The sequence below is a fragment of the Pelobates fuscus genome, chromosome 8 (genome assembly GCF_036172605.1).
Source record: "Pelobates fuscus isolate aPelFus1 chromosome 8, aPelFus1.pri, whole genome shotgun sequence".
NCBI lineage: Eukaryota > Metazoa > Chordata > Amphibia > Anura > Pelobatidae > Pelobates > Pelobates fuscus.
The window spans coordinates 39,347,891-39,365,335 of NC_086324.1; the positions used below are offsets into that span (position 1 = coordinate 39,347,891).

General features: G+C 40.7%; 2 protein-coding genes across 2 annotated transcripts in view; one reads left to right on the top strand and one right to left on the bottom strand.

Moving 5' to 3' along the window:
* Window positions 1–10,360, bottom strand: part of FASTKD1 (FAST kinase domains 1) — a 39,032-nt gene extending 28,672 nt beyond the window's left edge. Inside the window, exons 1-7 of the mRNA XM_063428632.1 lie at window positions 10,284–10,360; window positions 8,013–8,495; window positions 7,858–7,926; window positions 6,476–6,601; window positions 5,077–5,475; window positions 3,680–3,790; window positions 1,503–1,634 (exon numbers count right to left, since the gene is read on the bottom strand). Of these exons, the coding sequence (XP_063284702.1) occupies window positions 1,503–1,634; window positions 3,680–3,790; window positions 5,077–5,475; window positions 6,476–6,601; window positions 7,858–7,926; window positions 8,013–8,347 (1,172 nt within the window). The 5' untranslated portion in view covers window positions 8,348–8,495; window positions 10,284–10,360. The remainder of the gene's footprint in view (window positions 1–1,502; window positions 1,635–3,679; window positions 3,791–5,076; window positions 5,476–6,475; window positions 6,602–7,857; window positions 7,927–8,012; window positions 8,496–10,283) is intronic.
* A 690-nt stretch (window positions 10,361–11,050) lies between these two features.
* Window positions 11,051–17,445, top strand: part of PPIG (peptidylprolyl isomerase G) — a 35,603-nt gene continuing 29,208 nt past the window's right edge. Inside the window, exon 1 of the mRNA XM_063429703.1 lies at window positions 11,051–11,300. The gene's annotated coding sequence lies outside the window, so the exon portion shown is untranslated. The remainder of the gene's footprint in view (window positions 11,301–17,445) is intronic.

Consider the following 17,445-nt stretch of genomic DNA (forward strand, 5'->3'; position numbering starts at 1 on the left):
GTGTGTGTGTGTGTGTGTGTGTATGTATGTGTGACTGTCTGTTGGTATGTGTGTCTTGTGTGTATCTGTATGTATGTGTCTTGTGTGTATGTGTGTCTGTCTGTGTTCCTGTATGTGTCGTGTGTGTCTGTATGTGTCGTGTGTGTGTGTGTATGTATGTGTCGTGTGTGTGTCTGTATGTGTGTCTGTATGTGTGTCTGTGTGTCGTGTGTGTGTGTATGTATATGTGTGTCGTATGTGTGTCTGTATGCGTGTCTGTGTGTGTCGTGTGTGTGTATGTATGTGTCTGTATTTCTGTATGTGTGTCTGTATGTGTGTCTTGTACGTGTGTCTTGTACGTGTGTCTTGTACGTGTGTCTTGTACGTGTGTCTGTCTGTTATAGTGGACTATATAGTAAGTGGGCTACCTAGCTCAGCCTTCCTACTGGGCATTGCTACAAGGAAGGTTAAAAAATAGAAAAAAGGGAAAAAAAAGTGGGGAGGGGAATTGCGGAGGGAGAGGAGATGAGCTGACGCACAAATGAGAAATCATATTATGCGCAAACAGAGAAGTCGTCTGAATATCACAGAAAGAGATCTTCGTTTGTTCCTTACGAAAATCGAACCAGATATCAAATATTTAGTCTCGCAGCATCTCAAGGATCTCAAAGATCTCAATCACTAGTAAAGGTAATTTCAATTTACTTTATTGTTTTCTCATTAAACTTTATAAAGTTAAAAACCTTATAAACCTGCATTAAGTAGAAATAAAAAGATAAATGTACGTACATTTATTTTTTGTAAAACACCCTTTCTAAAAAATATTCCGCATTTGCGCCAAAACTGGTGGGCGGTAAGGAAATTTTTTCAACCAAAAAGATGCATTAGTGGGCGGTAGGTAAAAAAAGGTTGACTACCACTGGGTTAAAGGATTACTCCAACCAAAAATTGGTGTTTTCATAAAACACTGGTTTTGGAGATGTAGTAACCCTTTCTGTGCTTCCCTGCCCCCACCCCCACTTTACTCTTCCTCACTACAAAGGGAGGAAGGTCAGGAAGGATGTATGAGGAGAGGACAGTGGCGATATGGGTGGGGGAGGGGGATCCATGCCATGATTGGCTGTCTGGCACCATTATGCGAATTTTGCACAGAATCAGCCAGCCATTAACTTTAATCTGGCTGGCTAATGTTGATGTCAAAGGTGAATATCTAGTATTTTCAGTGTTTTAAAAGCAAAATGCTGCACATATAAACTCTAAGCACCATGACCACTTTGAATCTCTGAAGTGGTCATGGTTGTTGTATAATCCTTGGTGTTTGGAGTACCCTTGTAACAAAACACAACACTACATTTAGGTAGAGCAGGACATGTGCATCCTATGCAAGGAACTTCTATCCATCAGTGTAAGATATGTAACAATGACGATAGGATGTGCATAATTCCCAAGAGATGCTTTCTAACAGTCCAACATGCACGCAACTAGCAACCGAAGAGATGACAGAAAAAAAGAAACATTATTACCTTATTAAAAGCTTCTGTAGCTGTGCAAATACCTCAGGTGTCTGGCAGTGCATAAACACCAACGCTTGGGTTACTTTAGCCAAATCTATTGGTCTGTAGAAATCCAAATACTTGTGTAACAGTGAAGCAACCCTATACAAAATACAAACAATGAATTCTGTTTACATTGTTTTAATAAACACAAAATGCTGAAAATAAATAAATCAAACTAAATGAAAAGACTATATTTAAAAGAAGACAAACTACCACAACAAGAGGACATAGTCTTAAATTAGAGGGACAAAGGTTTAAAAATAATATCAGGAAAAATTACTTTACTGAGAGGGTAGTGGATGCATGGAATAGCCTCCCAGCTGAAGTGGTAGAGGTTAACACAGTAAAGGAGTTTAAGCATGTGTGGGATAGACATAAGGCTATCCTAGCTATAAAATAAGGCCAGGGACTAATGAAAGTATTTAGAAAATTGGGCGACTAGATGGGCCGAATGGTTCTTATCTGCTGTCACATTCTATGTTTCTAAATCAGTTACCTTCAATTTGTATCATTCTATCAGATGATATGACTGTATAACATAAAGCACTAGAAGCTGCAAATGACCCCCATCTATAATCCATTATGTATATAACATTAAAAACCAAATATACGTTTAGGGTGCAAATTCCCAGACTTTACATTATCAGCCTTGAGATGTGCCTGGGACAATCAGGAGGCTCTCATTCTGGTCTATGGAGTCTGACCTGATAAGTTAAACTCAGCACATCAAGGGTTAATGTGCAGATGGGACACTGAATGTTTCCTTCTCTTTGCAGAGATCTGTGTTTCTCTCACCTGTCAATCACAAACTGCCCATGCACAGGGAAAAAAGTATTTGATCCCCTGCTGATTTTGAATGTTTGTCCACCGACAAAGAAATGATCAGTCTATAATTTTAATGGTGAGAGACAGAATAACAACAACAACAAAATCCAGAAAAACGCATTTCAAAAAAGTTATAAATTGATTTGCATGTCAATGAGTGAAATAAGTATTTGACCCCTTCGACTTAGTACTTGGTGGCAAAACCCTTGTTGGTAACCACAGAGGTCAGATGTTTCTTGTAGTTGGTCACCAGGTTAGTACACATCTCAGGAGGGATTTTGTCCCACTCCTCTTTGCAGATCCTCTCCAAGTCATTAAGGTTTCGAGGCGGACGTTTGGCAACTCGAACTTTCAGCTTCCACAACAGATTTTCTATGGGATTAAGGTCTGGAGACTGGCTAACCACTTGAGCCACGCCTTTGTTACCTTGGCTGTGTGTTTTGGGTCATTGTCATGCTGGAATACCCACCCACGACCCATTTTCAATGCTCTGGCTGAGGGAAGGAGGTTTTCATCCAAGATTTGATAGTACATGGCCCCTGTTTACTTGGTAAATATGGTCCCAGCTCCCTTGAGATCATTAACAAGATCCTCCCGGGTAGTTCTGGGCTGATTCCTCACCGTTCTCATGATCATTGAAACTCCACAAGGTGGGATCTTGCATGGAGCACCAGACCAAGGGTGACATTTATTTTGTGTTTCTGCCATTTGCGAATAATTGCACCAACTGTTGTCACCTTCTCGCCAAGCTGCTTGGCGATGGTCTTGTAGCCCATTCCACTCTCCTATGCCCATTCTACTATATAACTATTTAGTAAATATACCCCCAATGAAACAATGTACATATTTAATTATGCAGTTTTCCATTGGAGAGCTATCTAAAACAGCCCGCAGATGCTGCAGATCTCTTGTCTGCAGCCTTTGCAAGTCTTTCTCTTATAACCCCGCCTTTCTGTTGCTATCCAATCACAGACTTCATAATGCAGCTCAATGAGAAGTCTTTACAAGGCAGATGCTCAGAGCAACTGCTTTCCTGTTCAATTTTGTTCCACTGAGCTTAACAAGCCAGGAAGTATCAGGACTGGTTGCCTGATTGACAGCCATGGAGGGTGTGACAAGGTTCATTTATAAAAGTGCTAATTTCTATTCACATCTGCACTTTTTGAAAAATGAAAAATACAGATCACAGTCAAAAAAAGCACTTCAGCAAGCTTAAATGCTTTAGGTGTGTGGAGTGTCCCTTTAAATAGTCTACATTGTAATACTAAACATGCACAAGACAAGGTAGAATAAGAAACTATTTGAAGCATGTGTATTACTTCTGGATTAGGGTGATGTTTCTACATTCCATTTCCTCCAGGGTTCCAAGAATGGCCATAATCTGTTGAGGGCTCATTTTGTCAACCACACTCATGGCATCTTCTTCAAGTCTGTGGAAAACATATGGAAAAGGCATAAATAACCAGGAAAAGGCTATAATATGAAATATACACAAAGGTTTATTGAGAAAAATAGGGAATGATATTAGCAGTTCTTCCATATTATCAATAAGACCACACGTAACAAAGAACCGATGGTGACATAGCTCAGTGGATAGCGACCCAGATGAAGAACATCTAACACTTGTTGCAGTTTCTATAATTGAAAACAGAAACCTAAATGTTGTGAGAATATTTCTGGGGTATTAAATATTAAAAAAAATATTTTATACAAATTATTGAAAATAAATAAATATGTTTTATTAATATCAAAAAACATTATGTTGGCCCTTGATTGGTTTCAAGTTAAGAGTTACTCACTATCTTAACTCTTATAGACCCTGGAGAACGTTTGTTAGCAATTTATATTTCACACCTTAATCACAACCGATTATAAAAATATTATTTATTGTGACAAATAATAAATAATAATATGTAACATGCATGACAAAAATCTGTGAATATTTGATATAACAATAGCCATAAAATATGAAAAAAATATGGTAACCATAACCACTTGTCTTAAATAATGTCTGGACTGCTAACTCATCGCCCTACCAGTAGAGGTCAGTATACTTAGCAAGTAACAGTACATATTTTCATACAGATATATAATCAATAGGCTGTTAGTAACAATATTCCATCACATATCAATTCATTTCTAAAATAATTATACTATTGTAAATCTCCCCTAGAACTTAATTGACATGGTATCAACATAAATCAGAGAAAAAAAAATATCACAGCAATGCTAAAGGAATTTAGTATTTACATAAAAGATAGCACAATGATAACTGATGCTAGAAATTCAGATAAGATCACACCGTTAAAGGACCACTATAGGCACCCTGACCACTTCAGCTCAATGAAGTGGTCTGGTTGCCAGGTCCATCTAGGGTTAACCTTGCCTGCTGTAAACATAGCAGTTTCAGAGGGTTAATCCAGCCTCTAGTGGCTGTCTCAATGTCTCTTGCCGCGCATGCGCATTCGGCGGAAGAGGGAGGAGAGTCTCTAGCGCCGGTAAGTGTTTAACCCCTTCCTACCCCTAGAGCCCGGTGGGATGGTATCATTAGGAAAACATATGAGCACATTGGTCTGTAATGGTTCTCCACTAAAGTTTTCTTATTATTGAAAAGAAAATAAATAAATAAAATATCTTTAATTTGATTTACCCAATACAAGAGAAACATCTCTTTAAAAAAATTGCAAGTATAGAAAACAAAAATGAATATGCTTACTTTTCTCGGATCTCTTGATTGGCCATAGGTCCAAGTGTAGCAAATAATTTAGTAAAGTTACCAATATCATGACACTGGTCTATTACTTCCAACAACCGAGCCTTTGCCATCAATCGAAAATCTGAGTTGTGGAACTGTAGAGATTGGTACAAACCAATGACAATGCATAGTATTTCTGGGTCCATTTCATTAATACCCTGAATGAATCTCTGGGTACACTTTTCTAAAAGTGGCCTGTGTGTATATTTAATATTTCTGAGGAATTGCACAATCCTGCGTGGCTGGTTGAAATGACAGTTTCCTGTTGCATCCATAAGAGACTCGGCTTTCTCGATAAGTCGATCTCGTAGTCTCGGGGAAATGACTGCACAGATGCTGACCATTAAACTGGAGAGGATTCTGGGAAGAAGAATGATATTGCTTAGTTTAGCTAAAATAATTAATAACATCAAAATATAACTATGAATGACTTCACAAATTGGATAGTAAATTAAAGGAACACTATAGTCACCTAAATTACTTTAGCTAAATAAAGCAGTTTTAGTGTATAGATCATTCCCCTGCAATTTCACTGCTCAATTCACTGTCATTTAGGAGTTAAATCACTTTGTTTCTGTTTATGCAGCCCTAGCCACACCTCCCCTGGCTATGATTGACAGAGCCTGCATGAAAAGAAAACTGGTTTTACTTTCAAACCGATGTAATTTACCTTAAATAATTGTATCTCAATCTCTAAATTGAACTTTAATCACATACAGGAGGCTCTTGCAGTGTCTAGCAAACTATTAACATAGCAGGGGATAAGAAAATCTTAATTAAACAGAACTTGCAATAAAGAAAGCCTAAATAGGGCTCTCTTTACAGGAAGTGTTTACAGAAGGCTGTGCAAGTCACATGCAGGGAGGTGTGACTAGGGTTCATAAACAAAGGGATTTAACTCCTAAAAGGCAGAGGATTGAGCAGTGAGGCTGCAGGGGCATGTTCTATACACCAAAACTGCTTCATTAAGCTAAAGTTGTTCAGGTGACTATAGTGTCACTTTAATATATGTGGGAATTTGTTAAGATCACTCCCACCTCTCTTTTGATTCACACACACTATTATCACTTCACTTCGCCATCATACCCTGCTTCTCTCAATTAATTTCAAACCATAAAGTCGCCCTGTTGGTCTTGTAGTGTATTTCCTTAACTGTCTGTGCTTGCAGTCAATGTCTTTATTGTATCACTGTCAGTCCGCCCCTCCCATGCTGCCACTGTCTGTCCTTCTTATACGGTCATTGTCCATCTGTCTTCAACGTGTTGCCACCAGGTTAAAATGCAATTCCCTTCAACAACATAGCAAATGAACAACATCCCCATCCGTTCCCACTGGACTCAAGCTCTCTGGCATAGTTTACCTTGCATCTTGCAGATCGTCCAGTCTTTTATCCACAATACTGGCTATTTGCCCTATAATTGGGCTTGTATTCATATGCTGCTCTGTCAGACAGACCGAAAATTTAGACAGTTCTGACACGTTAAACCTATGTAGAAAAAAAAAATATCTATTAATATCTGCAAAACAATAGCAAGATTTAAACATGACTTTGGATAGGACTGTGAAAAAAATACGATTAGATTATACATTATGCTACAATGTGCACTTTTATCTACTTACATAGAATGTTGAAATGGGAAAAAAAATATTAGATTTGTATTGCTAAAGATGGGATTAGCAAGAAAGGGTAGTATATTATTATTATTTTATCAACTGCTGTGAACTGAAAACCAAAGTACAAAATTTACACCAAAATAGACAAACTGGGGAAGCAACTCCGACCCACCTCTAGTTAGAGTTTGGCATTTTTAGCACACGTTACAAAACAGTTTATTGAACGTCCCTACAGTTTGGTATATGGTAAATAAACCCCAAAGTGTTTTAGCAATTCATGGTTGTAGAGCAGGGGTAGGCAACCTTCGGCACTCTAAATGTTGTGGACTACTACTAGCAAAGCATCATGGGTGGTGTAGTCCAAAACATCTAGAGTGCCGAAGGTTGCCTATGCCTGTTGTAGAGTGTAACGGTTTCTTCAATTTACTTTAGTGCGATTTGCTATTGCTACACACAGCTTGTAAAATATATTAAACACATAAGAATCTCAAAATCTACACATCTCATTGCATCCTTCCGCTGAGGCCTCCATTTGAACAAAGATGCACTTTCATATATTCCAACAAAAATGGTAACAGTTGTTTTGGAAATTGTAATACTTCCACCTTAAAGGAATGCCTGGCGCCTCCCTATTGTAAGTAGCCAAAGTGGTTTAAAACAGTTGCCAGAAGCTCCCGTCTCAGAGCTAAACCGGCACTGCAGGGCTCAGCTCAGGAGAATAATTGGAGGTTTCTGAGCAGGAGTGTCTGTATTTCTAGACTGTGGCCCAGCAGACGACAAATAAAATGTAAACTGCTCAAAAACAGCCAAGGTGCTCTTGGCACCATAACCACTACAACTCAATGTAATGGTTATGGTGTTTGGAGGGTGCCTTTAACCCCTTAAGGACACATGACATGTCTGACATGTCATGATTCCCTTTTATTCCAGAAGTTTGGTCCTTAAGGGGTTAAGTTGCTAAAAAGCAAACAAGGTAAAACAAAACAAAAACAATGCACATACCTCTAGGATTGCTATTGACTAAGCTGTTACTTTACATCAAGAAGAAAATGGGGGTTCACTAACTAACAAACCACCCACAAAGAAACAAATACTAAAGTTCATCAAGATACACAACTGTATACTTGCCCTTCTAGTCTTTTCCATCCTTCCACAACCAGCTGTTGTATAAGAGAATCGTGTTCTTCCACATTAAACCTTTGAATAAAAGAAAAATAGTATTAAATGTAAAAGCTGCAGTATACAGTTTTTTATTACATAAATTAATGTGCCTTAATATTCACCGTAGCATGTTGTACAGAGTTTCTACTAAGATATTGTCATCCATTAGGTCAATTTTATTCTCCGCTAAAATGCGCAAAGCAATGAAGTCAGGGTGATGTCTAATCTGGTCGATGGTTCTTTGCGTGTTTGCCTTCTCTTTCTGGAAATGCCAGAGCATGTTGATTGCATAACCCACATGAGTGACTGAGAGTTTAGCTTTGTTTTTCCCAATCAACTGAAGAACTTGATCTTCACCAACACATGTCTTCAGCTGATCCAGTAATGGATCTGTAGTCATAAAGCGGGTCTGATTTATCCTCAGAGAAAGACGGCATCGGCTGAGACAACGAAACATGTCCTGCGGCTGTAGAGGCAAATCTCAGGAAACAAAAAATAATTGTTCCTTCTCTGAAAAGTCAATTGATTCTGCAGAATATATTTCAATCTTCATTGGTTTATGTTTTAATGATTTTAGTTAATAATAAAAACATGATTGTGAAGATCTGCAATGAAAAAGATGGAAAGTAAATAGCTGAAATCAAAGGCTGGAAACATGATCAGACACTTCACTTAGAGAGGACTGAAAGCACTGGACAGGGACACATTTGAGATACATTGGATGGGTAATGCACAGAAAACAGAATGCTTAAAGGGATACTCAACATCAGCTTAATTAAATAGTTTTGGTGTATAGATCTCACTGCAGTCTCACTGCTCAATTATCTGCCATTTAGGAGGGAAATCAATTTTTGTTTTGTTTAAGAAGCCCTAGTTACATATCCCTGGCCGTGACTCGCACAGCCTGCATGAAAAAAAAAAAGGTTTAATTTTCAATCAGATGTGACAGCACACTTTGTTTACTTTACAAGTTTTTTTTCTGTCTTGTTAGGTTAATGGAACTGTAATCACACATCGGAGCCCCTGAAGGCTCTAGCAGGTTCTCAACAGAGCTGGTGATAAGAAATTCTAAAATTAAACAGAATGTGCAATAAAGGACGTTTAAACATTATATCTCTTTTCGTGATATGTGTAGGGAGACTGTGTAGGTCAAGCAGGGGAAGTGTGGTTAAGGCTTCATAAACAAAGTGAATTAACTCTTAAGAAGTAAACAGTTGAACAGAGAGACTGGAGGGTTATGATCTATACTCCAAAACCACTTGTTTATTTTAAAGTTGTTTTGATGCTCAGACTGTACCTACAATTTTTTTTTTAAATCACTAATTTCCTCACATAAAATCTTTTTTTTTTTCAAGTGAACAAAGACAGGTTGCTTGTGAGCACAGGTAGATTGTGGGTACTTGTCCTTCCTGTTCTATTCTGCAAATGCCCATGTTTCAGTTTCTAAATAGAAGAGTACCCGGCTGGCATTTGTCAATTCTGTGCATATTTGTATGCACAGAGGATCATTTATTGTCTTTAAGTTCACAGGTGACTGGCGAGTTAGGCATCTGCAGAAGCCAGATGTCATTCAGGATTATTACTAACATCATAAGCATTACGGTGGGCTGTAGTGCTTATAATCCTCGGAGTAACCCTTTAACCCCTTAAGGACCAAACTTCTGGAATAAAAGGGAATCATGACATGTCACACATGTCATGTGTCCTTAAGGGGTTAAGGCCAAATTAACCAAACCCGAAGCATAGCTGAGCTGAGGAATATTCCCAGTTCTGCAATTTTGGCCCTACATTTTGAAATCTCTTTAAATTCACAACGATTCTCACTTGTATGAATAACCCTGTATGTCTTACAATGACAGAGACCATTGAATGTGGTCATATTTAATACATTCAAACATATGGGAAAAAGCTAGTGGAATCCAATCCATTCAGTGTGAAATATTTATGTACTGCAATTTCTTTTAGATTAATACAAATATTGCAATCTGCAGGCTAGTACTTTTCATAAACTGTCATACATCATGCAGACGAGATATGTGTCCAGTACAAAAATATTTGTATTAGGCAGACCATTAGCGATTACATCATTAATTAAAGGGACACTATAGTCACCTGAACAACTACAGCTTAATGTATCATTGCCAAGGTTATTATCAACAAATGCATGTGTCGATCGCTTTGATTTCTTACATCTTGCATATTTTATTTAAAGAGTTTTACAGGATAATTGTGAAGTGGTTTAAATTTGTATTTCACATTGAATAAAGCTGCTGTTGTGTAATAAAAATAAGGATTTCCTAAATTGTAAGGCAAACAATAAACGTTTCACTGTGTGGACTTTCTATAAAATACTTTGAATTCCTCCCAATTACATAAAGGATAATTACACTTACAGATCTGCTGTAAACCCAATGGACTGACCTGCAGGAAGTCTTAGAGCCCATGAAACATGTGACAACCTACAGGCAGGTCTCACACTTCCTGGCGCACATATGACGTCATCCTGCAAAGCCTGCATTCCACGTCTTAAACACTAGAAACAACTGCAAACCTAAAAAACAATAATAAAAAAAATAGAATAAACTAAATAAACATGTTTATTTTCCAAAGATTTTTATTTAAAATCAGATGACACTAACATGAACTAAATGTGGGTTTTTTTTCTTATTATTTTTACTAATCTAGTAAAGGAATCACGAATTAGAGAGGAGAGCCATGTGGCCCCAGAATTGCTGCACTTTGAGAAGGTAGCCAGCCCTGTAATAGAGAAATGTCATCTGGTCTCCTCAAACATGGCTGCCTGGTTGGCGCTTTGTCTCTGGTGTTTATAACTCTCTGCACTTTGAAGGATGACGTCTTAAGAGCGCGCCCGATTATCATGGTGTATGTGTGATAAGAAGACACGCAGTCGGGATACATTGTAAGGTTTGCAGCTGCCAGGCCTGCTAGAGGCGGTAACAGCAGTAGTGGGGTACAGGCGCTCCATGGCAACCTTGGTTTGCGCGTGCGCAGTCCGCTAGTTCGCGCGCTGAAGGTCAGACTCAGTGCGCAGCCGCAGAGCCGCGTGCCCAGGGGAGAGCGTCGCCTTGGAGGAGGCAGAACGAGTCGACCGCCGATAACGCGATCCCTTCCAGCCAGCTCTCAGCTTGCGTGTGTGGGGCGAGTCACGTGATCTCCAGCCCGACGCCATCTTGGGTCGCAGCCGCGTTTCGGCCGCTCGGTTTTCGATCTCCGCTGCCTGCCGTGGACGCGCTTGCTGTGGCGTGTGAGGGGAGGCGGGTCAGGGCCCGGATGCTTTCGGAGTTGCTGTGTTTTCCCGCACATCCCAGGGGCCCCTGTCGCCCGGTTACTCTGGAGATAAAGCCGTAGGATTGCCGGCCCCAGAGCTCGCCGTGACCATCCCGCGTGAGGTGAGTGCGCACAACGCCGGCCTGCTGGGCTCGGGCTGCACGAATAATGGACATGGTGGGAGTCGGAGTCCCCCCTTATTGATACACTGTGCTATACTCCCCACACCCCACTGGGTTATCACAGCCCCCACTGGCTCCCAATAAACTGCTCCTTACTGATACACTGCATGAAAAGTGCTGCTCTGTGCTATACACCCCACTGGGTTATCAGACCCCCCACTGGCTCCCAATAAACTTCTCCTTATTGATAAACTGTATGAAAAGTGCTGCTCTGTGCTATACCCCCCCCCCCCCACTGGGTTATCAGACCCACCATGGCTCCCAATAAACTGCTCCTTATTGATACACTGCATTAGAAAGTGCTGCTCTGTGCTATACCCCTCCTTATTGATACACTGCATGAAAAGTGCTGCTCTGTACTTCACATATTGGAAGAGAATTACAATGCATGGTAGGAAGGGCAGGACACTTTCCTTAGATTAATAACTTTCCTGCCTACACGGCGTACATTTTACTCCATGCAGGGCACAACTTTTCATGTGCTGCCCATCCGCAGGTAGAAGGATTTGTCATCAAAACCGTAGTGATCCCTTTTTTTTTTTTTTTTTTTTTTTTATGCATTGTCTTGAGTTAGAATTTTGCATCCCCTTATTTATTTAGTGCCTTGATTGGTTCTTAGAATGCTGGATCACCTTATTTGAGTGCCTTGACTGGTGATAGAATGCTGGGTCCCCTTGTTTCAGTGCCTTGACTGGTGATAGAATGCTGGGTCCCCTTGTTTCAGTGCCTTGACTGGTGATAGAATGCTGGGTCCCCATGTTCTGGACAATAAAGAGTTTCTCAGACAATTGCGTGTTTTATAGTAGCCGAAGTGTCAGAAAAGGTGATAGAAACTCAAACATGGTGAGAGAGAAAAATATTAAAATGTTCTCATCTTCATATAGCATGACCCCATGGTGAACACGTGAGGGGAGTTAGAAAACAAAAAAATGCTTGTGAGTGTATTCCATTGTTTGAGGATTTAAAAAAAAAAATAATAATAATTTTTAGTATTTTATTGCATATACATAATACACGTGCTATAATAAGTTTATTGATTTTTTTCATAGGCGTGGGAAGAAGTACTTGAAGCAGAGCTTTTTGTGTGTGTGTACACATTTAGTGGGTCTCCAGTGAGTGCTCAAACTAGTTTTACTTATGCCTTTAGAGGGAGAACTTGTTCAGTTTGCAACTTTGCATACCAGACTAATCCTGCTTCTTTCTTTTGCATCCTCTTTTGGTTTGTTTAATGAATTGGAAAGGATTCAAAGTAAATTTCAAGTTTAAAGGAACACTATAGTCCCCTAAATTACTTTAGCTAAATAAAGCAGTTTTAGTGTATAGATCATTCCCCTGCAATGTCACTGCTCAATTCACTGTCATTTAGGAGTTAAATCACTTTGTTTCTGTTTATGCAGCCCTAGCCACACCTCCCCTGGCTATGATTGACAGAGCCTGCATGAAACAAAAACTGGTTTCACTTTCAAACAGATGTAATTTACCTTAAATAATTGTATCTCAATCTCTAAATTGAACTTTAATCACATACTTGCAGTGTCTAGCAAGCTATTAACATAGCAGGGGATAAGAAAATCGTAATTGGGGGGGCATGACCTACAGCGCTTGTAAACAGACGCATCTCCCTCAAGCTCAGTTAGAGACGGGGAAAGAATCGACGAAAGAGCCACAAAACGAGCACTCATAACGACCAAACCGACACCCCCCACACACAGAAGCTATGGGGCGCAAGCACAAGAAGTCTCACCTCCAAGAAACTCATGGGACGCCGGAGCCATCAGAGGCCTCCCAGGAAGAGGTTGACCCGATGAGCTCTCCCCGCTGTGAGGGACCTAATACACCACGGGCATCAGAGACAACACTTCCCAGCACACTATCACCTCAGCATTCAGAGTGAGAAAGTCAGCTGCGGCCCCAAGCGACGCGCCCAGAGACGTAATTGCCATGACCCAGGATATTGCAGTGTAGGCAGCGGTTTTGATGGGCTCTAGAGAACAGGGATCGGTAATATAAAAAAGGCCAGACGATCTCTATCTACGCGGACATACCATTCTCTGCCCTAGCGGAAAGGAGGAAGCTAGCCTCCACTGCCAGAAAGCTCAGAGAACACTCTATACGGTATCGCTGGGGGGGATCCCTAGTGATAACCAGTGGAGACACGACAGCAATGCTGACGTCAACAGAAGACCCAGAACTGCTGATGCAGAAACTCGGACTCCCGTCCCGCACACGTGCAAACACCTCAGAGGCACTCCTAGAGACACCCAAAAAAGACCGGGAGCCTACAACCAGCAACACCTTCGGGTCCCAACAGCAGGCTAAATCCCCGAACAAAAAGGCACAGCCTTCACAGAGAAGTAAAGAAACGAGCATAAACACATCCCGGCACTCGGTTGGGCATCTCAAAATCCAGAGACTTGCTTAATGGGACTAGAACCAAGTTGGCTCCACACCATGAGCCATGGGAGCCCGCTGAACTCCCTAAAACCCCAACACTTCAACATGATAGGTTTAATAAGGTCAATAGAGGGAGACGCAGACACAACTGTCCTTAACCGCACATTAACGCGTTTTGCTGCATCTACGTTATCCCCTGCTCTGCACCGCTCATATATATTGTTTCCTTATGTAATATTGTTTCCTTATGTAATAATGTTCCCATGACCTACTTAACCCCTTAAGACCGCAGCCAAATGTACAAGTTGTGATCCAAAAAAACGTAAACAAAACCTGGCATTTGCGCTATATGTCTGTCCAACCATAATTCACCTCTTTCATATTAAATGCACCCCCCATTATTATATATAATTTTATTCAGGGGAAACGGGGCTTTCGTTTAACATCAAATATTTAGGTATGGAACATAATTTAATATGAAAAATATATTTAAAAAATGGGAGAAAATAAGAATTTTTTAAATTTTTTTAGTTCTACGTGACATTCTAACTGTGAATGTCATAATACTGTTTGCTTTTACTGCAATACAATACACATATTTGTATTCAGCGATGTCTCGCGTGTAAAACAGTACCCCCTATGTACAGGTTTTATGGGGTTTTGGGAAGTTACAGGGTCAAATATAGCGTGTTACATATTTCAGTTTTTTTACATTGAAATTCGCCAGATTGGTTACGTTGCCTTTGAGACCATATGGTAGCCCAGAAATAAGAATTACCCCCATGATGGCATACCATTTGCAAAAGTAGACAACCCAAGGTATTGCAAATGGAGTATGTCCAGTCTTTTTTAGTAGCCACTTAGTCACAAACACTGGCCAAAGTTAGTGTTAATATTTGAAAATGCAAAAAACTAATTTGAACGCAAATTTTGGCCAGTGTTTGTGACTAAGTGGCTACTAAAAAAACTGAACATACCCTATTTGCAATACCCTGGGTTGTCTACTATTGCAAATGGTATGCCATCATGGGGATAATTTTCATTCCTGGGCTACCATACGGTCTGAAAGGCAACCTGGCGAATTTTAATGTGAAAAAACTGAAACGCAAACCTTATATTTGACTCTGTAACTTTTGAAAACACCATAAAACCTGTACATGAGGGGTACTGTTATACTCAGGAGACTTCGCTGAACACAAATATTAGTGTTTCAAAACAGTAAAACGTATCACAACAATTATATCGTCCGTGTAAGTGCCATTTGTGTGTGAAAAATGCAAAAAATGTCACTGTCACTGACGATATCGTCGTTGTAATATATTTTACTGTTTTGAAACACTAATATTTGTGTTCAGCGAAGTCTTCCGAGTAAAACAGTACCCCCCATGTACAGGTTTCATGGTGTCTTGGAAAGTTACAGAGTTAAATATAGTGCTAGACAATGTAATTCCCTGAACTTTTGGCCTGGGTTGGCAGGCAGGTCCTGCAAATTGTAATTAATAAAATGACCTAATTATGTAAAATTATTACATAAATATATGCGTAGAATTATTATATATATATATATATATGTGTGTGTGTGTGCAGGGGTGTATCCTGGTTTTGTGCTGCCCTAGGCAGGACAAAACTCAGGCGCCCCCCTCACCCCCCGCCACCCCCACCCAACCCTTCCCCCGCCTTCTAAATACACACACACTGACAGATACGCATCCATTAGCTAACTGTTAGCTAATGGATGCGTATCTGTCAGTGTGTGTGTGTGTGTGAGTGTGTGAGTGTGTCTGTGTGTGAGTGTGTCTGTGTGTGAGTGTGTCTGTGTGTGAGTGTGTCTGTGTGTGAGTGTGTCTGTGTGTGAGTGTGTCTGTGTGTGAGTGTGTCTGTGTGTGAGTGTGTCTGTGTGTGAGTGTGTCTGTGTGTGAGTGTGTCTGTGTGTGAGTGTGTCTGTGTGTGAGTGTGTCTGTGTGTGAGTGTGTCTGTGTGTGAGTGTGTCTGTGTGTGAGTGTGTCTGTGTGTGAGTGTGTCTGTGTGTGAGTGTGTCTGTGTGTGAGTGTGTCTGTGTGTGAGTGTGTCTGTGTGTGAGTGTGTCTGTGTGTGAGTGTGTCTGTGTGTGAGTGTGTCTGTGTGTGAGTGTGTCTGTGTGTGAGTGTGTCTGTGTGTGAGTGTGTCTGTGTGTGAGTGTGTCTGTGTGTGAGTGTGTCTGTGTGTGAGTGTGTCTGTGTGTGAGTGTGTCTGTGTGTGAGTGTGTCTGTGTGTGAGTGTGTCTGTGTGTGAGTGTGTCTGTGTGTGAGTGTGTCTGTGTGTGTGTGTCTGTGTGTGTGTGTCTGTGAGTGAGTGTGTCTGTTAGTGAGTGTGTCTGTGTGTGTGTGTCTGTGAGTGAGTGTGTCTGTTAGTGAGTGTGTCTGTTAGTGAGTGTGTGTCAGTGTGTGTGTGTTAGTGAGTGTGTCTGTTAGTGAGTGTGTGTCAGTGTGTGTGAGTGTCTGTTAGCTGCTAACAGACACACTCACACACTCACTAACAGACACACTCACACACACTAACAGACACACACAGTCAGACACAGACACACTCACTAACAGACACACTCACTAACAGACACACTCACTAACAGACACACTCACTAACAGACACACTCACTAACAGACACACTCACTAACAGACACACTCACTAACAGACACACTCACTAACAGACACACTCACTAACAGACACACTCACTAACAGACACACTCACTAACAGACACACTCACTAACAGACACACTCACTAACAGACACACTCACTAACAGACACACTCACTAACAGACACACTCACTAACAGACACACTCACTAACAGACACACTCACTAACAGACACACTCACTAACAGACACACTCACTAACAGACACACTCACTAACAGACACACTCACTAACAGACACACTCACTAACAGACACACTCACTAACAGACACACTCACTAACAGACACACTCACACACACTAATTTACCCCCCCAGCCTCCTTACCTTTGGGAATGCTGGGGGGGTTCTCCCTCTCCCTGGGGTCTAGTGGGGCTGCCGGTCGGGCTGCTGGACTGGTTGCTGGGCGGGCGGCTGGCGAGGGAGCACTTCCTCTGAGCTGTCTGCTCAGCTCCCTCGCGCGCCGCACAGTGAGGCTGGGAGGCGGAGCCGGAATATGACGTCATATTCCGGCTCCCAGCCTCACTCTGCGGCGCGCGAGGGAGCTGAGCAGACAGCTCAGAGGAAGTGCTCCCTCGCCAGCCGCCCGCCCAGCAACCAGCCCAGCAGCCACCAGCCCAGGATGTCTGTTAGCCGCAAGGCTAACAAGGCATTTGCCCTGGGCGTTTGGGGGCGGCTTTTTTTGCCGCCCCCTGGAAAATGCCGCCCAAGGCAAATGCCTTGTTTGCCTCGCGGCAAATACACCCCTGTGTGTGTGTGTGTATATATATATATATATATATATATATATATATATATATATATATATATATATATATATATATATATATATATATATATATATATATATATATATATATATATATATATGTATATATTTTTTTAATTATTTTTATTTATATATAGGTATATACATAGTGATATATACGTATATACTTATGTATATAGATATATATATTATTTCGTTCTACATGTATTTTGATATCAATATATATATATATTAATTTTAAAATACAG